At 38.4% G+C, this 21,401-nt stretch overlaps 1 protein-coding gene across 1 annotated transcript in view; it reads left to right on the top strand.

Annotated features, from left to right (window-relative positions):
- Window positions 1–336: 336 nt before the first annotated feature.
- PRKCA (protein kinase C, alpha) overlaps window positions 337–21,401 on the top strand; it is a 110,260-nt gene continuing 89,195 nt past the window's right edge. The window contains exons 1-2 of the mRNA XM_010002793.1: window positions 337–361; window positions 8,089–8,214. Coding sequence (XP_010001095.1) covers window positions 337–361; window positions 8,089–8,214 — 151 coding nt within the window. The remainder of the gene's footprint in view (window positions 362–8,088; window positions 8,215–21,401) is intronic.

The raw sequence follows: 21,401 nt of genomic DNA, 5'->3' as shown, positions 1-21,401 counted from the left end.
CAGAGCCAAGATTGTCAGTGCTCCAGTGTTGTCATTTTATCACTTGCTTGACAAGTGTGAATTTAAATTCTGATTTCATAGTTAGAAGATTTTATGTATTTAGGTTGGAAAGGCAGTGCACTGCTTCCTCTGTTTTAGTTCAGTACAGGATTCAGAAACCCATGTGGGTCAGACTTTTTGCAAATTATTATGGAGCCCACTGGTGCCTGCTGTTCTGGCTTTGTTAAATCAGTGTTTGCAGCTGGTTGTGTGTAAGGGCTGAAGAGGTGAACGTGTGTTGGGGTTGGAGTGTGGTTCCTAGTATATTTCTGAAATTTAGAATCCTCCTTCTAGACCATGACTCTGGTTCTGGGTTTGCAGGGTGAGTACATGACTCCTCCTGGAGATGGCAAATGCTTGCATACCAGCCTGCTCCCTTGCAGGGCTGTGCTGGAGCCTGGAGCAGTGGGGCAGGAGAGCTCAGCCTGGAATGCCTTGGCTTGCCCTGCCCTGCCTCCAGAGCCCACATAGCTCCAGCTTTTAGAGTGAAACTTGTGTGGGCTCATTCTCTTCTCTCCTTCCCTGGAAGGAATATGTGCCTGGCAAGAGTTTACCTGCCCTGAATGTATGCCATCGTGATAGTTTTTCCTGTGAAAATGTAGGAGAAGGAAACGAGAAACAGGAAGCAGAGAAGAGGGAGCAGGAGGAGCCTTGGCAAAGGTTGAGTGCCAGGAGCTGCAGAGCTGGGACCTGCTTGGGTGTCCTCTCTCAGGGAAGCCATGGTGGTTCCTGGACCATATGGACAGCTGGATTTGCACTTTGCTGCAGGTCTTCTGTGTTCTTAGAACACTTTGAATGTCAAACTTTGAGGATTGTGTTCCAGGAAACTAAAACTTCCACAGGATGTTATCCTGCATATATTTGAAAAAAATTCAGGCTTATATTTCACTGCTATTCAGGTTTTATTTGAAATTAAGTAATTCCTTCTAGTTCTTGTTGAGTCTTTAGGAACTTTTTTTTTTTCAGTTATTAATATTTTAATAGCAGTAAGTGAAAAGTATTTTGTACTGTTTAATTTCTTTAAAGCCTTGTATGATAGTACTTGCATCAAAGATGTCAGTAGTAAATGGCAGGATCTTTGGCTTCTATTACTTTGCTTTGCCACTAACAGTCATTTTAGCATAAACAACAATATTTTAGAAATGTATTCTGAAACTTTTTTGGTATTCTTTAAATGTTAAGTATAGTCATTTAGTTTTATAATTAGAAATCAGTTTATAATGACATTTCATGTGACTCATCTTTTTCCTTACTTTACTATCATTACTACTATTTTTCTTACTCTCGAGAAATCATTCTCTGAACTGCAACAGCCAGCTGGCCTGGGCTAAAAATAACCTAGGAGCCCCTACCCTGTATATTGTGACATGACAGCCTTTTAGTTATGGATAACTTCTAGGGAAGAGTGAGTTCTCTGATGTGCAATGCAGGAAAAGTGGCACTTCCCATGGGGCACTGAATGCCTTGGAGCAGGGCTCGGGTTGAAGGTGGCTGAGCAGCACTGAGGGCTCTGTCACTGGTCAGAGAGAGGATTCTGTGAGCAACCTAGTGCTGCAGAGTGAGTGCAGCTGAGTTGCTGTACTTACTAGACATCTGAAATATTTTATAATAACTGAACCTCCCATGTATGGCTCCCTTCAAGCTCTACAGGTGAAATACTATTGCTGAGGCTGGAAGAGGCACCTGTCTGCCCACACTGCCTTTCCTCTGGGGATTTCAGCTTGTGCAGCTGCAGTTTGACCTTGCCAGGTAGTGCAGGTGTCAGTATCAAGCATAGCGTTGGCAGCACAGTACTCAGCAGGCTGCAGGGCCTGCCTGAGGAGCTGGTTGGCAGGCAGTCAGGGGATCTTGCTCTGCCAGGGGTCCCTGAACCTGCCTGGGGTCCCTTCAGGCCTGGGTCAGAGAGCATCAGTTCTGAGCACTGCTCATGGCAGCTTGAGCAGTGGTGCCCTCAGCTACCTTGGTTTTTTTCTTTAGGAATGGATAGAAATCTGAAAAAGGAGCATTATATCTATGATCCATTTTATTTGAATATTATTTAAATGAAATACTTAAAACTTTAGGGAACTGACTCTTTGGAGCTGTCATTTTTAGCTGTTTAGGAGAGTTTCTCACTTTTCCTGGTAGAGCACCTCTGCCAAGTGAAGCAACTGCATGTTTTAAGTGGTAAGACTTGAAATATCTTGCAGAGGAAGATCTGGAGCAAACCACTCCACCTCCCTGAGACGTTAATTATTACTCTTTAGAAATAATTAACTGAGGACTATTGATACTACCAGCCTCATCGTGGTACCAGGTAATCTCTCCTTGGGGCTTGGACTGTTTGTTTCTGTGCAGATAGTTCTGAATGAGCATTAACAGGGTGTGTGATCTCCCACTTGCTCCTCGTTCAAAATTTCAGTGGATTACTTTACAGGGCTACATGTTCCATTTATGAAATGGTGAAAGGAATCAAAGAGATCATTTTAAAATGTGTTTCCCTCCTGTTAACTCTCTCAGAGGTGGTGGTTGTTGGGGATCATGAAGTATTACACTGGACCACCATAAATGGTTTGAACACTGCTACTTGATTATTTTTTTTTTCTCATGTGAATATTTTCTTGTCTTTCCTTTTCGTCAGTTATCCTGCAAGGAGGTTATGTCAAGAATGTTATGAAAATTTAAGTCTTCTTATTCTGAGTTTAATAGTGATCATAATAAAAGCTGTACAGTGAAGCTCAGTTTGTGATGACCATCTCTAGAATGTTTGGGGTGAAAAAAATTTACTTGGCAAAAAGCAATCTTGAAATATTTTAAGCAGCTGAAAGAAATGCAGTGTTTGCACACTGGTGTGAACGAAGCAAACTGGGTTTTGTTTTTGTATTGTTATCACTCTGTCTGTGGAAACATTCGCAAGGTCTGGTCCTGCTGTGATTTGTTTTTCTGTTGTCTTAGTCATTTCCATAAGCTTAGGTGCAAGGTAGTTAATTTCATAACTAAGTGTTGTTGAAGTTCACTTTGTCTTAAAAATGTTTCAAAATTTCCTCCAGAGTACTCATTTATACTAGATAATCATATAAGAATCAATTCCACAGCTGAAGTTTTATTCTGTGCTCAAACCCAGGGAATAAACTCACCAGTTGTCTTTGAAGTTAAATTGGTGAAACTAAGTGGTGCTCTCACCTGTTTTTAATCTTTCAGGGCTTATTTATGTTCAAGTTACTGTGTAAGAGCAGCATTTGTGACTGAAATAGCATGTGAAATCATGATGTAATCAAACCTGAGTCACAGTAGAAGAAACTTCTAGGTTTTCCCCCAAATATTGCAGATTTTAATATTCTGAAATGTATATATTTATTTCTTGATTCTTTGTTTCAATTTTAAATAGCATCAAAATCTGAAAAGAGTTTAGAAGTAAAGATTTCCTTTCATTCTGGTGGTGAGCCACTGGTTTTGACCTTGTGGAACATTGACACCATGTTTATATTTATAAAATGTTTGATTATAGATACATGTAGTTTTCTCTACCAATTGAATTGTAATTCTAACATCTCATATTCGATGCTCTTGGTGGATGGCCTAGAAGGGATACATTTCACAGTTCAAATGGGGCAAAATTTTGAAATGAGAGCTGCCAAAAACTGTTCTGCTTGCATGTGGTGTGCCAGGGAGGTGAGGGATGCCCCAAGCTGCCCCAGTTGTGACATGTTTGGTGAACTGTGTCTTCAATCTTTTAATTTTTCCACCAAATCAATTAGTCTTTTAACTCCTATATAAAAGAAAATGTTATTCTTGCTAAAAATAGCTGTGCTGCTCGTCCCCTTGACTGCATTTTGTTGAGTATTAGGTATCTCCCCTGGCTGTTCTGTGTGCTGCTTATTTTTAGGGCCTCTATTAATATCTTGAAATATATGATGTAAGAAGACTAAGGCAGTAATGAATGGGGAAAATTAATTGTCTATCAGTTTTCATTGTTAAATATAAGTAGAAATCCATAGCAGTGTTTAATACAGGAAGTTTTGAACAGGAGAAGCTGAAGTATGTGAAACTGAAGGGTATGACAGTGGGTTTTGTACTTAAAAAGGCATTAATTTAAATAAGGGTCAGGTGTCTGTTTGTGACCACTTCCATCTGGTAATTTATGTAGGAACCTGCACAGGCAAAGTAGTAGTTACTTCAGCCTACTAAAAACCCTAAATAGTGAGGTTTTCAACCAAATACTCTATATAATGCTCTCTGCATCAGCAATCTAAAGGTTCTTGTAACTATGGTTATTCAGAGCTGTGTTTCCTTGACAGTGTTGCAAAACCTCAAGTGTCAGATGGAATGCTCTAGATTTGTCACCAGATTCTGCTATCCTTAAAAAAAAAAGAATTTTTTTAATGGGGAGCTTATTAACTCCCTTATTATTTAAAATTAAAGGCCCAAAGGTTTTGCTCTTTATTTTGAGAATTCTATTAATTTTAGGATTCTAAATTACCTTTGTGAAACCTTTGTTCTGCCACTTGTTTGTATCCTGTGTTGCTGGTTTACTGTGTGTGTTCTGGTTTGCTCTGTAGCTGTTGGAATGGGTTGACAGATCCTCAAGATATTTTGTCACTGAGTGGTTGCAGTTTGCTGTTGTACATTTAAAATAAAAGCTGTTATTTCAGCACTGATTTTATTTTTATTTCTATCACATACTGTTTCTCTTTTTCACTTCAAATGCTGCTAGTGACATTTTTATCTCAGAAGTGCTTATAACACTTAGGCCAGTGATCCAGTGTTAATCCAAGGACAAATAAGTATATCTTGTTAATAAGTTTAGGATGAAAATTGCAGGTCTTCTGACTGTTGGAAGGCAGTTGTCCTGGAATAGCTTTTTGAAGAGATTAGCAGTCCAAGAAACCAAGTGATTTTAATATGACCTTCTGAAAAGAATTGTGTCATCATTGCCAGTAGGAGCAAGGAGCTGGATTCAATTACCCTTGGAGGTTCTTTTCAGTCCTCTGTTCCTAATTAAGTAGGATTTTGCTATATTCAGCTACTAAGTTTTTATTGAGCTAGTAAGTGCTGACAGTGAGAGAGAAAAAATATTTGAAACAAAAATCTAGTTATTATAATGTATAGAAGCTACTATATTAGTGAAATGTAAAAATATGATATCAAATATGACTCAAGCATGAGTAGAAAGGCTCTGGGTTTTTTTCCCAGGTTTCATATGGTTCTTCTCCTTCCAGGCTGTCACTGTGTCAAAATCTGTTTTGAAGGGTTTTTTTCATACGATGCATTTCAGTAATCTTCTTGTAATCCTATGATAAACTGCTTAGTTTGATGGAGAATGTTAGACATTATTGGTAAAATAGGTAGCCCCCAGTTCTGTTTTATGACGTGCTTTCAAAGGACATGCTCTTAACAGCTGGGCAGCTACCCTTGCATTAACCTCATCAACCTCTGTTTGAGAAAGGATGTATATCCTGGATTAAATTCTTAAAATCAGGCTGTTAGGAACAATACCAGACAATCTGCATGATTTTAGAATGTTTACTGTTTGTATCTGTGCTTTGTTTTGTGCTAAACCTTCCTTATTTATGTCACTTTATCTTTTCTTTCTTTGCTATGTTGCTATATAGAACTTTTCTTGAGCAATTTCACTGGCCAGGAGCAGAATTTAAGTCTTGTAGGCAAGTTAAAGCTGCATATATTAGTCTCCTAACTGATTTTTCTGGTCTTTTCTGCAAAATAAGTACCTTCCTTATTTTGTGTCTTAAATGTGTCTCATGAGCTTGTAAAAAACATGTACAGAGGTGCTGAAAGTCCATATTCAAAGTTATTTTATATTCATTAAATACAGGATGCTCCTTGATTTGGCTTTGATGTTTTCTTGCTGATTTTTTTTCAGTCCTTTGATTTTCTTATGCCAAACAGACCTAAAATGAGCATATCCCCTAGGTATAAAGAAGGGAGTGCTTTAATTCCTAAAATATAGTTGTGGGGGGGAAGAGAAGAGAGTGGTTTGTCAAAAGACTCTCAGATTTTGAACAGTTTGCTAGAACTTTTCCCCCAATTTTTTCCTTTGTAACTAATTTCAAGGATCATATGTATTTTTAAAGACATTTAGTGAGATGCAAACACTTCCACCCACTGGATACATTAGAGATGCAATAACAAAACTCTGTGGTGTTTTTTAAACATTCAGATTGTGTGCTACTTGCAGAAGAATGGCCCTGTGTCTTCTGCACTGACAGCCAGCTCTTGGGAAGCTATGACTGAACTACCTTGGTACAGACTCATTTTCCCAGACTCAGTTTAGGAATCACCTACCTGGTGCAGTTAGCTGCAGGCAAGCAATTGCATTTTACCTACTTGCACTAAAGATGTCTGAAAAAGATGCAAAAGTTGGCAGTGGTTTGTGGCAGAACTACAGCAGAACTGTGTTGTGATAAAATGCTCGTGTTCTTGAATGTTTAAAGTTACTTAAAGTGTTTTAGAGAAACTCAACCTATATAAGGATTTAGCCCTAATAACCATAATTAGTGTTAAGCCATTGCTTGCAGCAGCTGAGGTGGTTTGCTTCCAAGATTGGCCTAATTTTAGGTTTACAAGTGAAGTCCTAGAGAATCTCAAACTTTATGTAACCCTGGTGTTGGGTTCTGTTTGTGGGCCTGCTGGGAATCTGCCTGGTGCTTTTCCTAAGCAGCTTGCAGCCCTGTAATGGAGAGCTGAGATAAATCTTGTTCCTAGAGCGAGGCTGCTACTGATGATGACACCGGAGTACGAGCAGGAGCTCAACTAAAAATCCATTTCAATTTCAGGCTCCATTAGTGATACAGAGAGAAATCATTATTTGTTAAACAGAAAATAAGAACTGATGCTTTTTGAACCATTTGTATTTCAAACCTCAAAGTCAGTGTAATAGAATACAAACATGCTGATTGATTTTTTAAAATATATTTTTATTTTTCATTATTTCTTTAGCTGTTCAAAAAATGAATTGAGAAAAATAAGTAGACTGAGTTTAAAATAAGAAACTATGCTGTAGATAAGGACTGCAGCACGGGGTGGGGAAGTCAGGAGTGTGGATTCGTTTCACTCTTGAAGCTGTGCATGCAGTTGTGTCATCACAGTTGCACTTGGAGCTTGAAGTAATTGCTAATCATCTACTAGTCAGAAAAGCTTAAATGATCAAAACCAGTTCTTACAAGTTTGTAGTGTTCACAAGTCATTTATTCCTTGGCTAATTGAAGTGGAATATTCTCTAATTGTTCAAGGTTGTGTTGCCTATTTAAACTCAGCATTAGGGGCAACCTCAGTGTAGATTTCTCTGCTGTTTGACTCTTCTGAGAAACATTCTGATATCTTTGGGGTCTGGCTTTTTATTACTGCCATAAATGTTTAATTTGAAAAGTATAGCATTGGCTTTTCAAACTATTGATGCAAAATGAAGGCATTTTTATCTGAAGTAACTGGTCTTCATTGTTTGGAATAGATCTTAAATGAGAGAATCAAAATTATTTTGGTCTAGCAAAAATGCTTAAAATGGGAGGAGTCTTAATGACATGAGTACATTTCAGGAAGGCAAGTTACTATCAAGGTACATTGGATTGTGTGACTCATACCCAATTTTCCATTTCAAGGTTGTGTTGCCTATTTAAACTCAGCATTAGGGGCAACCTCAGTGTAGATTTCTCTGCTGTTTGACTCTTCTGAGAAACATTCTGATATCTTTGGGGTCTGGCTTTTTATTACTGCCATAAATGTTTAATTTGAAAAGTATAGCATTGGCTTTTCAAACTATTGATGCAAAATGAAGGCATTTTTATCTGAAGTAACTGGTCTTCATTGTTTGGAATAGATCTTAAATGAGAGAATCAAAATTATTTTGGTCTAGCAAAAATGCTTAAAATGGGAGGAGTCTTAATGACATGAGTACATTTCAGGAAGGCAAGTTACTATCAAGGTACATTGGATTGTGTGACTCATACCCAATTTTCCATTTTATATATATATTATTTTTTTTTCTTGAGAGCAATCTGTCAGGGGGCACCATCCTATTTCTCTTTAAATAGTTCACTTCTTGTTGACTTCTAGAACATCTGGCTTTTGTTCTGTTCAAATTGCACGAGTGCAAAGTTCGTGAGCTGCTGGATTCCGTGGTACAGAGCTCAAGTCGGCAAGATCCTGAGCCTTGTGCCTGTGATCTAGCAGATCCAATTGGTATGTGCCCACCAGCAGGTTCATGAAAAGTCCTGATCTTACATGGAATTCCTCAGATGCTGAGGACTATGAATGTGTGGAAGTAATTGCATGCAGTCTCCACTGAGCTTTGGGACCTGTACTGCTGTCACTCTGAACAGAAGTACTCAAGATTTGAGCTACCACTAAAGTCTGGTGACTCGGGACTGACTAGTCAGCCAGGTATTTATTCAGCCTCTCCAGTAGGTTTTGCAACTTCAACTTGAGTCACCCTGTTCTGCTGAAACAAATATGCTGCTAAGTGAGTTTGCGAGTTTAAAGGTGAGATTGATATTGCCAGGTGAGCTGCAGTCATTTAAATGTGTCCTAAAGTGTATTTTGCTCAGGTTCCATTGTAGCAGAGTTATCAAAATCTATGATGGTAGCATTTTTTCTCTTTATATGTATTAATTTACCCTGATACACTTTTAATAGCAAAATTAAGAACTTTCTTTGAAGACATAAGCATGGGAAACTGGAAACAGGAGGGTGCTTTCACCTGTCCTCTTTTTAATTGCTAGCAGATTTTGCATAAGTTTTATTAAAAATAATTGTTATCTTTTTAATGTAGTTCTGTTGTCACAGGAATGGTGGATCCCCTTAGATATGTCAGGCACTCTCACAGTCTTAGGACTTTTTTAATAGTTGGTTATGCTTGTGTGACCACTGTATATATTTGCATCTTGTAACATCTCCTAAATGTAAATGTTGTGGTGAAAGTAATGGGAAGCAGGGAGAAAAACAAACAAGGCAATTATGTTGCTTGCAGCCTTTGAAAACAACATCAGGCCATTCCAAGCCCTGGCTGCAATATCAGTGATTCAGGAGGGAACATGTAATGGCACTTGTGTATGGAAGCTCTAGTGCGTAGAAATCTATGTGGAACAAAAGCAAATCCTCCAGTTGCCTGTTGCCATACAGTTGATGTTGCAGCATCACTGCCTTGTCCTTCTATAGTTCAAGTTTTTGTCAGTGTTCACAGGAGAGATGGCCTGTTGGAGCCAATGGAAGCAGGGATTGTGCTCTGAGGGTATATTTGCCTCTAAATTCTGGCAGTTCTTGTAAGTGCTGAGTGTGTGGCTGTTCACAGCAGCTTATGGGTTTATAGCAGCTTAAGCCGGTGCTTGTGGGTGACATGCTACCCTACTTTTCACTAATGACAGAAATTAAAAAGTCACAACTGAGGCCAATATTGAGGACAAAATCCAGCATCCTGCCATCAGCTGGGAAGCAGCTCTGCCCCAAAGCCAGGCAGGCTCCCTGCTCGTGGTCACAGATCCTGCTGCTCAGAGCTCTATCAATTTCTTGCTTAGTCCAGATATCCACAAAGATTATTTACCACAGCATTACTCTGATGCTGTATTAAAATCAGCTGCAGCAATAGGAACTCTTCACTATTTCCAATAACTGGGTTTTTTTCTGACATTTTTAGGCATTTGATGACACTACCATTGGCAATGCTAATGCGCTGATGAACAGGAAGGACATAAAGGGAGATGGTTGATGATCTAAGATTACAACTGAACTGTATTATTGAGCTATTACTATCTTCTCTAATTAAGAGATAAGCAAGTCATACAGGCAACACTGTCAGCAGAAGTTCAAGATTAAGCTTTTATCTCACTTCACATTCTTTGTGAGTACCAGCCAAGCGTAAGGTTTCAGTGGGCGGTAATGAAAGTAGAACATGACATTTCTTTCCCCAACTAATAATCTGACCTTTTGAATCACTCTGCTTTAAAGTTGCAGAGTATTTTGGGAGTAAGCTCTTTTCCCTCACCCCCACCTATCACTTTTTCACAAAACTGTAATATGGAATAGAAATGCAGAATAACTGAAGGTGGAGGGGGCCTCTGGCACTCATTTGTTGTGGCCCCCTCCTCAAAGCAGGGCCAACCTCAAGCTTAGATCCAGCTTCAAAGTTTTATCTTCTTGCTTAAGGTCATGCTTGGTTGGAGTTGGAATATCCCCAAGGACAGAGATTTCTCAGCAACAAAACATCACTGTTCTGGTGTTTGACCCCATTCATTGTGCAGACGTTTTTCCTAAGAACTAGTTGGAATTTCCCCTGTTTCAACACGGACACACCTTCAGGCTCCCTTACTTGCTTGGCTGCCAGACACAGCTTCTCATTCAGCACAAGTAGGTAGGCTGGTGGTACCAGGAGCTGAGGTGTAGGGGCTGGTTCTGGAAATGCTGCAGTGTTTCTCTTCTGTTCCACAGAAACAGTGAAGGTGTTTCAGTACCTGCTGTGGCTTTGGGTGGTTTGCAAAGATACAGGGCCCAGTCTTGAGAGAGTCTTTTGCATGAGGAGGTGTTCAGGGTACATGATTGGGATCTTTATTACTCCTACAGACCCGGATATGTGCTCAAGCAAATAACCAGTATTATTTCCTGAATGATGTGACTGGAAAAAAAAATAAATAAATACAGTCAGGATATAAATATTAGTCTTAATTGTGTTTCTTTATCTACAGAACCAATGTAAAAGTTCATTGGAACTCCTCATGTCCTTTCTGTTTTTTTACCTGGTGTTTTAATATTTTTTTTATTCTTCTAGAAGTATTATTTTTATTTCATTACTCTTTCTCTGTTGCACTAAACCATGGAATTTTTTTTTTTCTGCAGCTCACTGTGACTTTCTGGTTGCAGAAATCAGCAATGGTCTAGTTGGTTAAAGGGAGTTTTGGTTTGTTTGCTCATAAACTCTTCTGGCTTCCAGCTGCGGCTTCCATCTTCTGTAAATTGTGAGTTCCCCTGGAGCTTAGATAAGAGTAGGACATGATATTCTGAGTTCATGTTTCACGGGTTCCCTCAGCCACTGCCACCCCAGCTTCTGGTGCATTATGAGTCTCAAGGAATGCAGAGCTGGTGGGGTTTTGATGTTGGTCTAGTGACTGGATTTCACTGAGTTGGTGAGAAGAACAGAACATCATTCAGTCGCTTGTTTCTGATAGAAATTTAGCAGTTTTACTAGAGATCTATTTTTCATATGAAAGAATTTTCAAGGAGATAGAGGAAGCAAACTGTTAAAAATTGCCAGAACTTGTGTGCAGCTGCCGAACGGCTGGTGTGACTGGAGAAGTTCACTATCTGGAAACTTTAGGCAAGAGATCTCATAAAACTGTGATCTTTCTGTGTTCCATCCTGGAGAAGCGTGGTAGCAGTGTTTCTGTTAGACATCAGCTATCATTGCTTCCTGTCAGGTTGAACAAAGAATATTATAGCAGGTATATTGAGCCAGGCTGCAGATTCAGGTCAGTTTCATTAAAACCAGCCTAAGCTCTGTAAGCTGCTTCTGCAGCTGCACCCGTGTCCTCCAAACTGCTGTGAGATGCTGGGTTTCTCTGTGTGTTGTGCAAAAGTTCCCTGCGAGCTGTTTACTTGTTGTACATGAAATTTCAGAGTGCAGAAGTCCTTGCATTCAACATCATAATTTCCCTCTTGCAATGCATGAGTTAGAGAAGACAAAGGAACTGGCTGCTCCTGAGGTAGATGACTCATGGCTCAGTATTTGGGTTCAAAAGAGTTAGTAGAGACACTGTCTTTGGTGGATCCATTAAATATACAGGTTTGTGATTACAAGCTTTCAGTCATCTGTGCTCTGAGAAATGACAGAATTTGCAGATGAAATTTGTGCACATCAGGGTTTTTTGTTTGTGTTTGTTTCTTGTAAATGTATTGAGATTTTGCTAAGTTCACTTATTCTCCCTTCTCTCTGCACTTTTTCTAAATAGCTTCATTGCTACCCCTCGTCTCTGACTTAGATGTTGCACAATTTCAGCTGGATTTTTAATGTCCTAAATAATCAATACTGACTGCATTTGCAAAATGACTTTGTTAATGAAATTAGATGTACGTTGCTTCCATCTCTTGATCACAAATGTGATGCAGTACATTGAAACTGAAATTAGCAGAAACTATAAGTAATGAAACTGTTGTTCCCATTTTCCAGGGAAGAGGCACTTAAATTATTTCATGTTTTCTTTTGTCTCAGTGGTTAAAAATCTATGATTATGAGTTAAAGTGCTTTTTTTGTGTGTCTGTTTGTTGGTTTTGTGTGTTTTCTTTTTAAATCTAAAAATACCACAGAATTTTCCTAAGGAGAGAGAAATTCTTCCCTCTGGTTTTCCCCCTCTCTTGAAATTTTACTTGGCAGGGAATGTGTGTGTTGTCCCAATCACCACAAAGTACTGAGCTGACCTAAAATCAAGACAGTATGAAAGGGTCATCCTTGCTGTCTTACATGGCATGTGATGCTTATACGTGGTACCTGCAGCTACTGTTATTTTTAGTGCAGAGATGTGGTCTTTCTCATTCACACCTTTTTAATTTATTGTAGGTGGCACCAATTGTTTGCCCTCCTGCATTGGGTAGGAATAAAACTATCTTGTGTCCAGCAGGAGTTTGTGTAATACAATGCAGGACATTTTGATTTACATGTAATTATCGACTTTTATTAATTTATTAATATTTAATTGACTTGAATAATAATTAAACTGGAAATATACTGTATTATGCTACTATTGTGATCAATCTGCCATCAGTTTTTGCTTGATTTCTCTCTCAGTATATTCAGACTGACCTTTGTAGGATTAGTTGGGAGTGAATAAATGTTTAGCCTGCTTCTTAGCTGATCACTTAGGACATGTATATGTGTCCCCTCTCCTTCTGATTCCACCCGTTCCATTTTATTACATGTAAGCAACTGTAGATGCAAATTATTTTTAAAAAACCCAACAACCAACTCCAACAAAAGACATGGTGCTGTTGCTTTTGGTGTTCCTTGCAATAACCCTTCAGTCCTCTCTCAGCCGAGCAGCTCAGAACAGTTACTTTTGGTTTCATTTTTTGGAAATGTAAATCAGAGAAAATCAATATTCTTAAGAAGTAGAGCAGATCCTGTGATGATCTGTGTGGCAGTGTGAGTGCTGGGAATGTAGTTGAGGTTAGTATTCAAATTAGGTGTATTAGAGGATGATATTCTTTGGCATTAAGCATGTCAGTGGAATTTTGGCCAAGTTAGTTGTGTGTATGTTTGTCAGCAATTTCCCTGAGTCTTGCTTGTGCCCAAACTGCATTGTATGACTCACAAAAGGCTTATTTATCATGGAGTGCAAATACTTCTCAATATTAAAAATACAAATATTCTGAAATTATATCCTCTTGGTTCTTACTATATTGAGCTAAAAGCCTTGGCAGAACTATTTGTAGAAAATTCCCATTACTGATTTTCAGATATGGACATGCTTGCTGTTCACTTACAGCTCTCTTTAATGACAAACACTACTTGGAAATGGCTTAATTGGATTGTCTGCTTAAAAGCATTAGGATCATTGTGCTGGTTTAGCTGAGCTCTAATGGTCCTTTGCTGGTTAAGAGATCAGTAAAGCAGCAAAACAGAATGAGAAACTTCAGGTTTTAGGTAAGAGCCCTTGCTCCTTGGAACGCTGCTGCTCTTAGAGAAATAAAGGAGGGGAGCTGCTGATGAAAATGCTGAAGATATTACCTGTATTCTTGGAATAAATGTTGTTTGAAGGCTTTATTATTCCTTTCCAACTCATTCAACCGCTGGCCATGTTTTTGTTTCCTGTGGCTTGGCTTAGAGAGTTGTGCCAGCACAGAAAATATTATTTTCTTTCTGTTTGCAGTCTTGGTCCTACAGGTATAGGAAGGAATTTCTTTGAGTTAGAAGTCCTGGGAAATGGGCAAATTCATTTCTTGGTGCTCTATGACATTTTCTTTTCTGGAAATACAAATGTTGTGTGATTTGTTTGAGTGATTTGTTGTGTGACACAAGTACTTGTGTCTTGAGAGAAGAATCAAAAGAAATTTAAAAACAGCTAATTGTCCTGGTGGAGTGAGGGATGGAATGCAGTAGGACATGGCATAGGGACATTTTTTTAATTGAGCAACAGACTCATAGTTGAGTTTGTATGGGTGGTGGTTTAGTTTAATATTTCTTCCTGGCTTTCAAGATGCTGTTCCAAGTTATTTGAGATGTCTGGTTCCCCATCAGCTCTGTGTGCAGAGAAGGCTTTATTGGTCATGCACTTTAATATGATTAGAGAAGACTACACAGCATGATAAAATACTCTTTTGTTAGAAGTCTATAATACATATTTAACAAAATTTCAAGAAGCAGATGGCTAATTAGGTAGTTTGATAATGCTGAGCTGATCATATGTTCTAGCTCTAAATAAAAATGTAACAAAACTTCATCTGAATATTTTAAACAGACTTACATAATGTTTTCTAGTTAGTATTAAGTAAAGCAAGCAGGGTTGGGATTGTCCATATTAATGTGAACAGACAAAACCAGGATTCTGCTGCCTGTTGAATCAGCTTGATCTGGTGCTGACTGAGATTCTGTTTCTCAGGGCAACACAAACTCAGTGGGGTACTGTGGTTATCATTACAGTCTGTACGATTTTTCAAAACCATATCCAAAATATCCATATCCAAAGTCTGTTTTGAAACTGAAGTGAATATGAGGCATTTCATTATGGACATGTAGGCAGGAGAGGTATTTCCCAGCAGTGAGGGTGTTGTGGGAAAGATGAAGATAGTGTCATGTAAAAGATGTGTATAAAAGGGAAGACAGAAAATCCAGTCAGATGTTCCAGGAAAAGGAGTTTTAAAGTAATAAAAGGGAGCTTTGTAATTGGCTCTGGAAATGGATAAGACATTCAGCTGCTTTCCTGAAGAATTTTGCTCCCAGAACCTGATCATATTATATTGACCTACATCTGACTGTTTGGATTAAGTGCTGTTGTATTTGTCAGACAAGTGAGACTGAGAATACTTCCCACACATACCATAGATGTAGTTCTTCTTGGACCTATGTAGTGTGCAGAAATCAGCAATTTGTACTTTCCTCCTTCCTTTTCCTGATCATGCCTTTTCTTTTTAGCCTCAGTCTTGATAAGAAAAATGAAAGTGGTGATTTGCATTGTTTCCAGTCTGTGCAAAGGCAAAAATATAAAATACGATTCTATCTCTGTGCTTTTAGCTTGCTGCAGAGTTTATAAAGGCTTTTTATAAGATGAATTAGAAATGAAACTTCTAGAATGGCCTCAGAGCAAAGCCAAGTTGCTGTGTACTTGCAATCCAATTACTTGGCTGCTTCTCTAGAGAACATTTTCTTTTTCTAAGTTCCAGTCTCAAAAGAACTGAACACTGTTGGTGGACAAATTAGTGCTGTATTAACGTTTTGTTTGTATTTTAAAGTACTCTATCTAGGCAGGGTCAGGAGTGTTATTTGCAGTAACCTTTTAGCCTGGCTTTTTGGTGCCAAATGACTAACCAAGGCCGGTGCCATAACGTGCAGCGTGACACGGCTCTTCTGAATGATGGCAGAGGAGGAGGAGGAGAAGGTATTTGCCTTTCTCTTTTAATTGATTTCCTCTATCCCTCTCCAACAAGCTGTCAAATTTTCATGTTTGCCCCAGTTTTCTTTGTCATGTGTAGAGATGGTGGGTTGGTTGTTCGAAGCTGGCAGGAATCAGCAGATATTCTGCCAGTAAGGAGAACTCAGATGCTATCGAAGACTTAGAACATTGGGGAAGCAGTGGGATTCATTCAGGGAGTTGCATTTGTAGGGCTGTCACCTCCAAAGCACCTGAACACTCCTCAGCATTTTTTCCCACATGGAACTTTTCACAGGATTATTCTTTGTAAATTTTGAGCTATTAGTTTTGTAGCTCTTTCTACTTCTGTCGTAGTTCTTGAATTAATTGACTTTGTTTCTAGTTGTTATCTGGGAATGACTGAAATAAATCCCCTTGCCATTTGAGAGACTCCTCTATCCTTGTTTTATATGAACCCAACACTGGATTTTTTGCACAACAGAACAGATTGGAGTTAAGAGGAATAATGTGAGTCTGCACAAAACACACAAGACTAGCTCAGCACTCATTCCTATTTGCTCCTGCTACCTTGGAAACAAAGGATGGCATGACAACAAAAGCAATTCAGGAAGAAAGGTGAAACCTCACAAACACTCTAAATGTGTTCTTGTGGGGAAACACATTCTTATTATTTTAAGTATTTAAAATTTTAGCATTTGTAAGTAAGAATTGTCTGAATCTCCTCTTCGGTTGAAATCAAGACTAATAACTGAAATACATATAAATGTTACATTTTTAATGTAACTTTATAAATGTTCTTCTAAGTGTGATTTTTTAATTATTACTTATACTGATCCCTGTTCTGCAGTTTTCTGTGTCTTGATTTCCCTAATAACCCAGTTTAGCCAGGAGGAGGAGATTAAAGGCAAATTTCAAATGTCCAGAATAGTATGCCTGAGCCCACATTCAAGATGAGTTATCAGCAGAAGGGTAAAAGCAGAACAGTTTTTCAGAACAATGTAATTTTAAACATTCTTTCATAAGTTGCAGACTTCCACGGGTGCAAGTTCTCTAGCTCATTACTAGTCTGTTTTGCTGTTTAGTTGGCTCATTCAAAGGCTATGCCAAAAAAGAAATAAGGTGTTTGCTTTTTGAATAAACACTTCTGGTGTTGTTTGAAGGTCTCCTTATTCATGCTGAGGCAGCAGTGAGGTGAACAAATAGTGTTTGCTTCTTTTTTCAGTTCATCTTCAAGAAGGGCTTTTCTTATTTGGTTAGACTCTTTCAGCTCAGTCACCTAGCAACTCCTGAGGGCCTTGCTTCAAACATGCATCTCAAAAGGTAAAACCAGTAAGAAAAGCAGGGCCCTCAGAAAAGCTAAACTAAAAAACTGTCAGTCATGAAGTTAGCTACTACAGCTCAGGAACAAGCTATCAGAATCATACTTGAATTCCTAAATACACTTTTCCAATAAGGACATGCAATTTCAAGTTTTTTAAAGCCACTTGCAAGTTACCATGCTACTAAGTACAGTTTAGGAAGCATGCAGATATTTGTCTAAATTAAGATAATCTGATACCAAATTACATGCTTAAACTTAAGTCCAAGCTAGAAGAAGTTTCCAGCAAGAATTTAAGTATTTGTACAGTCTTCTACGTTTTCAGAAACACTCTTAATAGTTTTATTCCAATTTTAACAACTACTTCTTCATACTCAAGCTTTTCTGCAACTGTCAGATAGAAATTTGCCTTTTCCTTGGCACACAGCAATGAAGGACTATAATTCAGCAGATAGCAAAATGCATTACAAGTTGGTTTTAGCAGGCCTCAAACTATATTTAGAAAAATATATGAAGAGGAAAGATAGGACAGAGCATGTTGAAAGTTAAAAAAAAAAAGTAAGAACTATTATGGTGCATAGGATCTATCTTGGAGCTGTCACATGCTGTATTCCAACAGTATTAGTTCATTTAAATAACTAGACATGAGCATCACTTGGACAGTATTGTCAATAAGTACATGTCTGTCCTGCCCATTTGTCTGTATTTCAGAACATTTGAATGTTAATTCCCTAAAGTAGTTTAATGTGTGTAATAGAAAAAGGCATTTTTTATCTTAGTATAAATCTGAAATTTCAAATTGCTGAAGAAAATGAGACAAAATTGAATTCAACTCTTCCAGTTTGTGTCAAGGCATATCTCATACAAGGGGCTTCCAGTGCAAGGAGCTCTTATTTGCCTTTCCTAGTTGTACCTGTCACAGCAACTCTGCACATTGTCCTGAGCTCAGGATGAAAGTGGCACGTCTCTGGAATCTGTCTGCTCTGCTCAGCACAAATGTCCATTGCTGCAAGTGCACAGCATCAAGTGCTGCTTTGCTGGTTTAAAATTAAACCCACATGTATAGTCTGCTGCACTGGAATAAATGTGGTGGGTTTTTTTTTTTCTCCTACTGCAAAACATCACTGGAGAGGTGACAGTAGTTTCATCCTCTTTAACAAAATTCACTTACATTTTAGAAAAACCGTATTAGTTTCCTCTGTAAAGTGATGACCTTATGGCCAGGAGTAAGAAAATGATTAAAACATTTCTCAGTAAAGCTTGTCATGGTTGACTGTGTGCTCTGGGAATCACAGAAGTGTGTCATGTATTTAGTGAAAGGGGAGAAATCTCTAGAGTAATTTTGGCCTGTTTTCTCCGGTACTGAGCAACATCACATCATAAAAATCCTGTTGTTATTTTGGTCTCTTTGTAGATTTTTCTTATCTAATTGAAGTATTGAAAAATTTGAACATTTCATATTTGTGATGCAATGTCTTTAGAATGATGTTTCAAACAAGTTTATTATGAATAAAAAAAATACAGTGCCATGCTGAGGATGATATGAAAGGTTCATTTAGCTATTGGTAATGGAAATTGGAGCCTAGTTAAAAAGGGGACAAAATTAGTCATTCATCTAACTAGATTGCACAAACAATGGGATTTTTTTTTGCATGCATTTCTTCACCATCATAACTGCTCTGTTAAAATGCTTGAATATTGTAGGATATAATTTTGTTAGATCTAAACCAAGAATTCCTTAAACTACTTCACTCTGTAGCACCTAGAATGTGGCAGTAACATCTGCTGCTCACCAGCTTCCTGCCACCTGACATTTAGCTGAAGTGGATAGAAATTCTGCGTCCAGATAGACCCATACCAGGACACAGCTTTCAGCAGAAGTCTTTATTGGCTTGGTTTGCATGACAAGATTAGACTGGCACATGAAAATGATACACAAACTCCTTCCAAAACCACAAGGAAGTCCCCTTGGGTTTCAGTTACTGACTTCTCATTGTTTATGTTTTCCCTGGATCATTCTTATGACTCAATTATTACAGCAGAAAATGAAGTTCAGAGTTTATCTGTTTCAGGATTCAGTTGAGGAAGCCAGATGCTGCTGAGCAGATAAGCAAATTACCCAAACAATAGAGAGATAATCTTAGTTACAGAACCTCCTCTGATACAGAAGCTGCTTTGGTATGAAGCAGCTGTGATGAGCCACACCAAGAAAGGATTTGCTGCTTGAGTATTCAATACATTTTTTTGAGACCATGGTAAGGGAAAAAATCAAACATGAGGAGCCAAAGGATTTTAGTCGTCATGTTTTTCCAGGAAATTACTTAAACTAGTGTGAAAGAATATTATTCATTATGGGTGAAGGAAAATATACAACTATATATTCTGCAGTTAAATTCTTTTTCAGGCTGTCAGAGGCCATGAATGAAACATTCGTACTTTTCAATGAACATGTTGTCCCTGAAGACAGTCATTTTTTGAGTAGAGCAAAAATAGTCATTGAAAGAATGGAAAAGAGCATTAAGTAAAGGAACAAAAATTTCCTTTTGCAAAGCATGGCTTATTTCAAGTTTTTGCTACAGCACAGCTTTGGGATATTGTTTTTTTTGCATTTTCTGTGTGTGTGTATGTGCTAGGATGGGCCCACAAAGCCCTAGGATGCTGTTACTGGATCAAAAGTCTGCAGACTGTTTTGGCAGCAAAGTCTCTCTGCTCCCATGAAGAAAGCAGTGTTACTGCTCTGCTTTTCTGCACCTGAAACGGGGTCGAGCTGCCTATCCCTCCTGGATGACACAGGGTATTTCTTCCCTGTTTTGTCCAGACATTGCAACGATGAAGTCCTCAGGCTTTATTTTGGTTTGGAAATCTGGGAGGCTTTGTAAAAGCAGTTTCCAGTGACTATTTCTATTTTCAGAGAGAAAGGATTGGAATAAGAGGTTAACTTTACAAACTGATCATCCCTTTTGTATAGAAACCTATTATTCAAACTGCAAAATCCATAGAGATAAAAGTATTGTTAGTGACCCTTGATAGACAGTGCACATGGCACCTCTATTATGTTTTTGAGATGAATGATGCATTAATAGTTTAAATTATTAAAACAAAATTACGTTAGCAGGAAGTAATCAGTGAAATGCATCCTTGCTTAAATCTGCTAATACTTTTTGGCTTTTGGAGCTCAGTTGATGCAGCAGTGTCAGTTTGATGCAGCCTGCAGTCCAAAAACTTCTTAGGTTCTTTTAATGTTAAAATCAGGAAGTCATGCATCTACCCAATACATTGCTTCATGTGAGGGGCAGGTTCCTTGCTACAAATGAAGACCTATCACAGATTTTTCACCTTGAGATTCAAATTCTGTACCAGTTAATCTAAAAATGGCATTGCTTATCTGTGCAGGGGCTGCTACATGCAGGGATTTGGCAAGCCATGCAAAGAGAAGAGATATTCTCTGCTCAACAAATAATTATAGCACAAGTCATACTACAACCTCTGGCTCAATTTTATTTTAATCTCATTTCTATGCACAGGATGCTGTGAGAGTACAGACTGGTTTGTAAATTGTACATATACAAGCAGCTTGTAAAGGTGGACACATCTGAAAATTATTAAACTCTTCCATAACATGAACATGTTCAGTGCTGATAAAGACATGCATGTAAATTAAGTTTCTTATTCATTCTAGCCTAGTATTTGTACAAGGCAGTAAGATTCATGGGTAGACAGCCACTATCTTATCTAGCAGCAAAGACTAAAAAGAATCTGAAATCCTGAAAATAAACAACACTTAAATGGAAAGAGGTTTCCTGTGGATCTTACTAAGCCTGTGAAAAGTGTTCTGTGTAACTCAGAGAACATGGAGTATAACTTCTTTTCATTAAATTTGGTTATTTCAGTTAGAATACTTAATGACAAAGGTTGCAGCCAGGAGAAGTTAGAGTATGTTTTCCCCATCAGATAGAAAAGAGGCAATTAAGACATCTTCTAGGTCAATGAATGAGTCTAGACACACTAATAGCCACCAGGGAATTTGTATCTATTCTTCCAGCTTGCATAATATGCCCAGAAATCAGTCCAAAAAGGGGAGGAATGAACTGAAAATTATGAAAGTCAGTGTGCTCTATTTATGGGGGACTTTGGGTTGACTGTCCTCACACACATCCTGCTTGGTCCTAAATGAGCTTTCTGCTGTGTTTTGTGTGTGGACTGAGACATAAAGGTAGAGATGATCAAATGCCTAAGTTCTCACTGTGTAGGAGGGCAGCACTCGGACACCAGAAGAAAGATAAAACAGTTTTAAACCTGAAATCCCCGGAAAAGAAATCTTCAGTACATGTCCTGCTAATGGAAAGCAGGAGGCAATGGCTTAATCACCCCAGCACAGGGGATTCTCATTATTTGATGCAGTTTGCTCAGGCAGAGGAGCCCCCAGTGCACCAGGGTCAGCCAAGCAACAGTAGCTGGCTCTGAGCACCAGGCTTCCTATT

The sequence above is a fragment of the Chaetura pelagica genome, unplaced genomic scaffold (assembly GCF_000747805.2).
Source record: "Chaetura pelagica isolate M959 unplaced genomic scaffold, ChaPel_1.0 scaffold47, whole genome shotgun sequence".
NCBI classification, from domain to species: domain Eukaryota; kingdom Metazoa; phylum Chordata; class Aves; order Apodiformes; family Apodidae; genus Chaetura; species Chaetura pelagica.
Note: the sequence above shows the minus strand (reverse complement) of the source record. Positions and strands in the feature narration are given on the sequence as shown.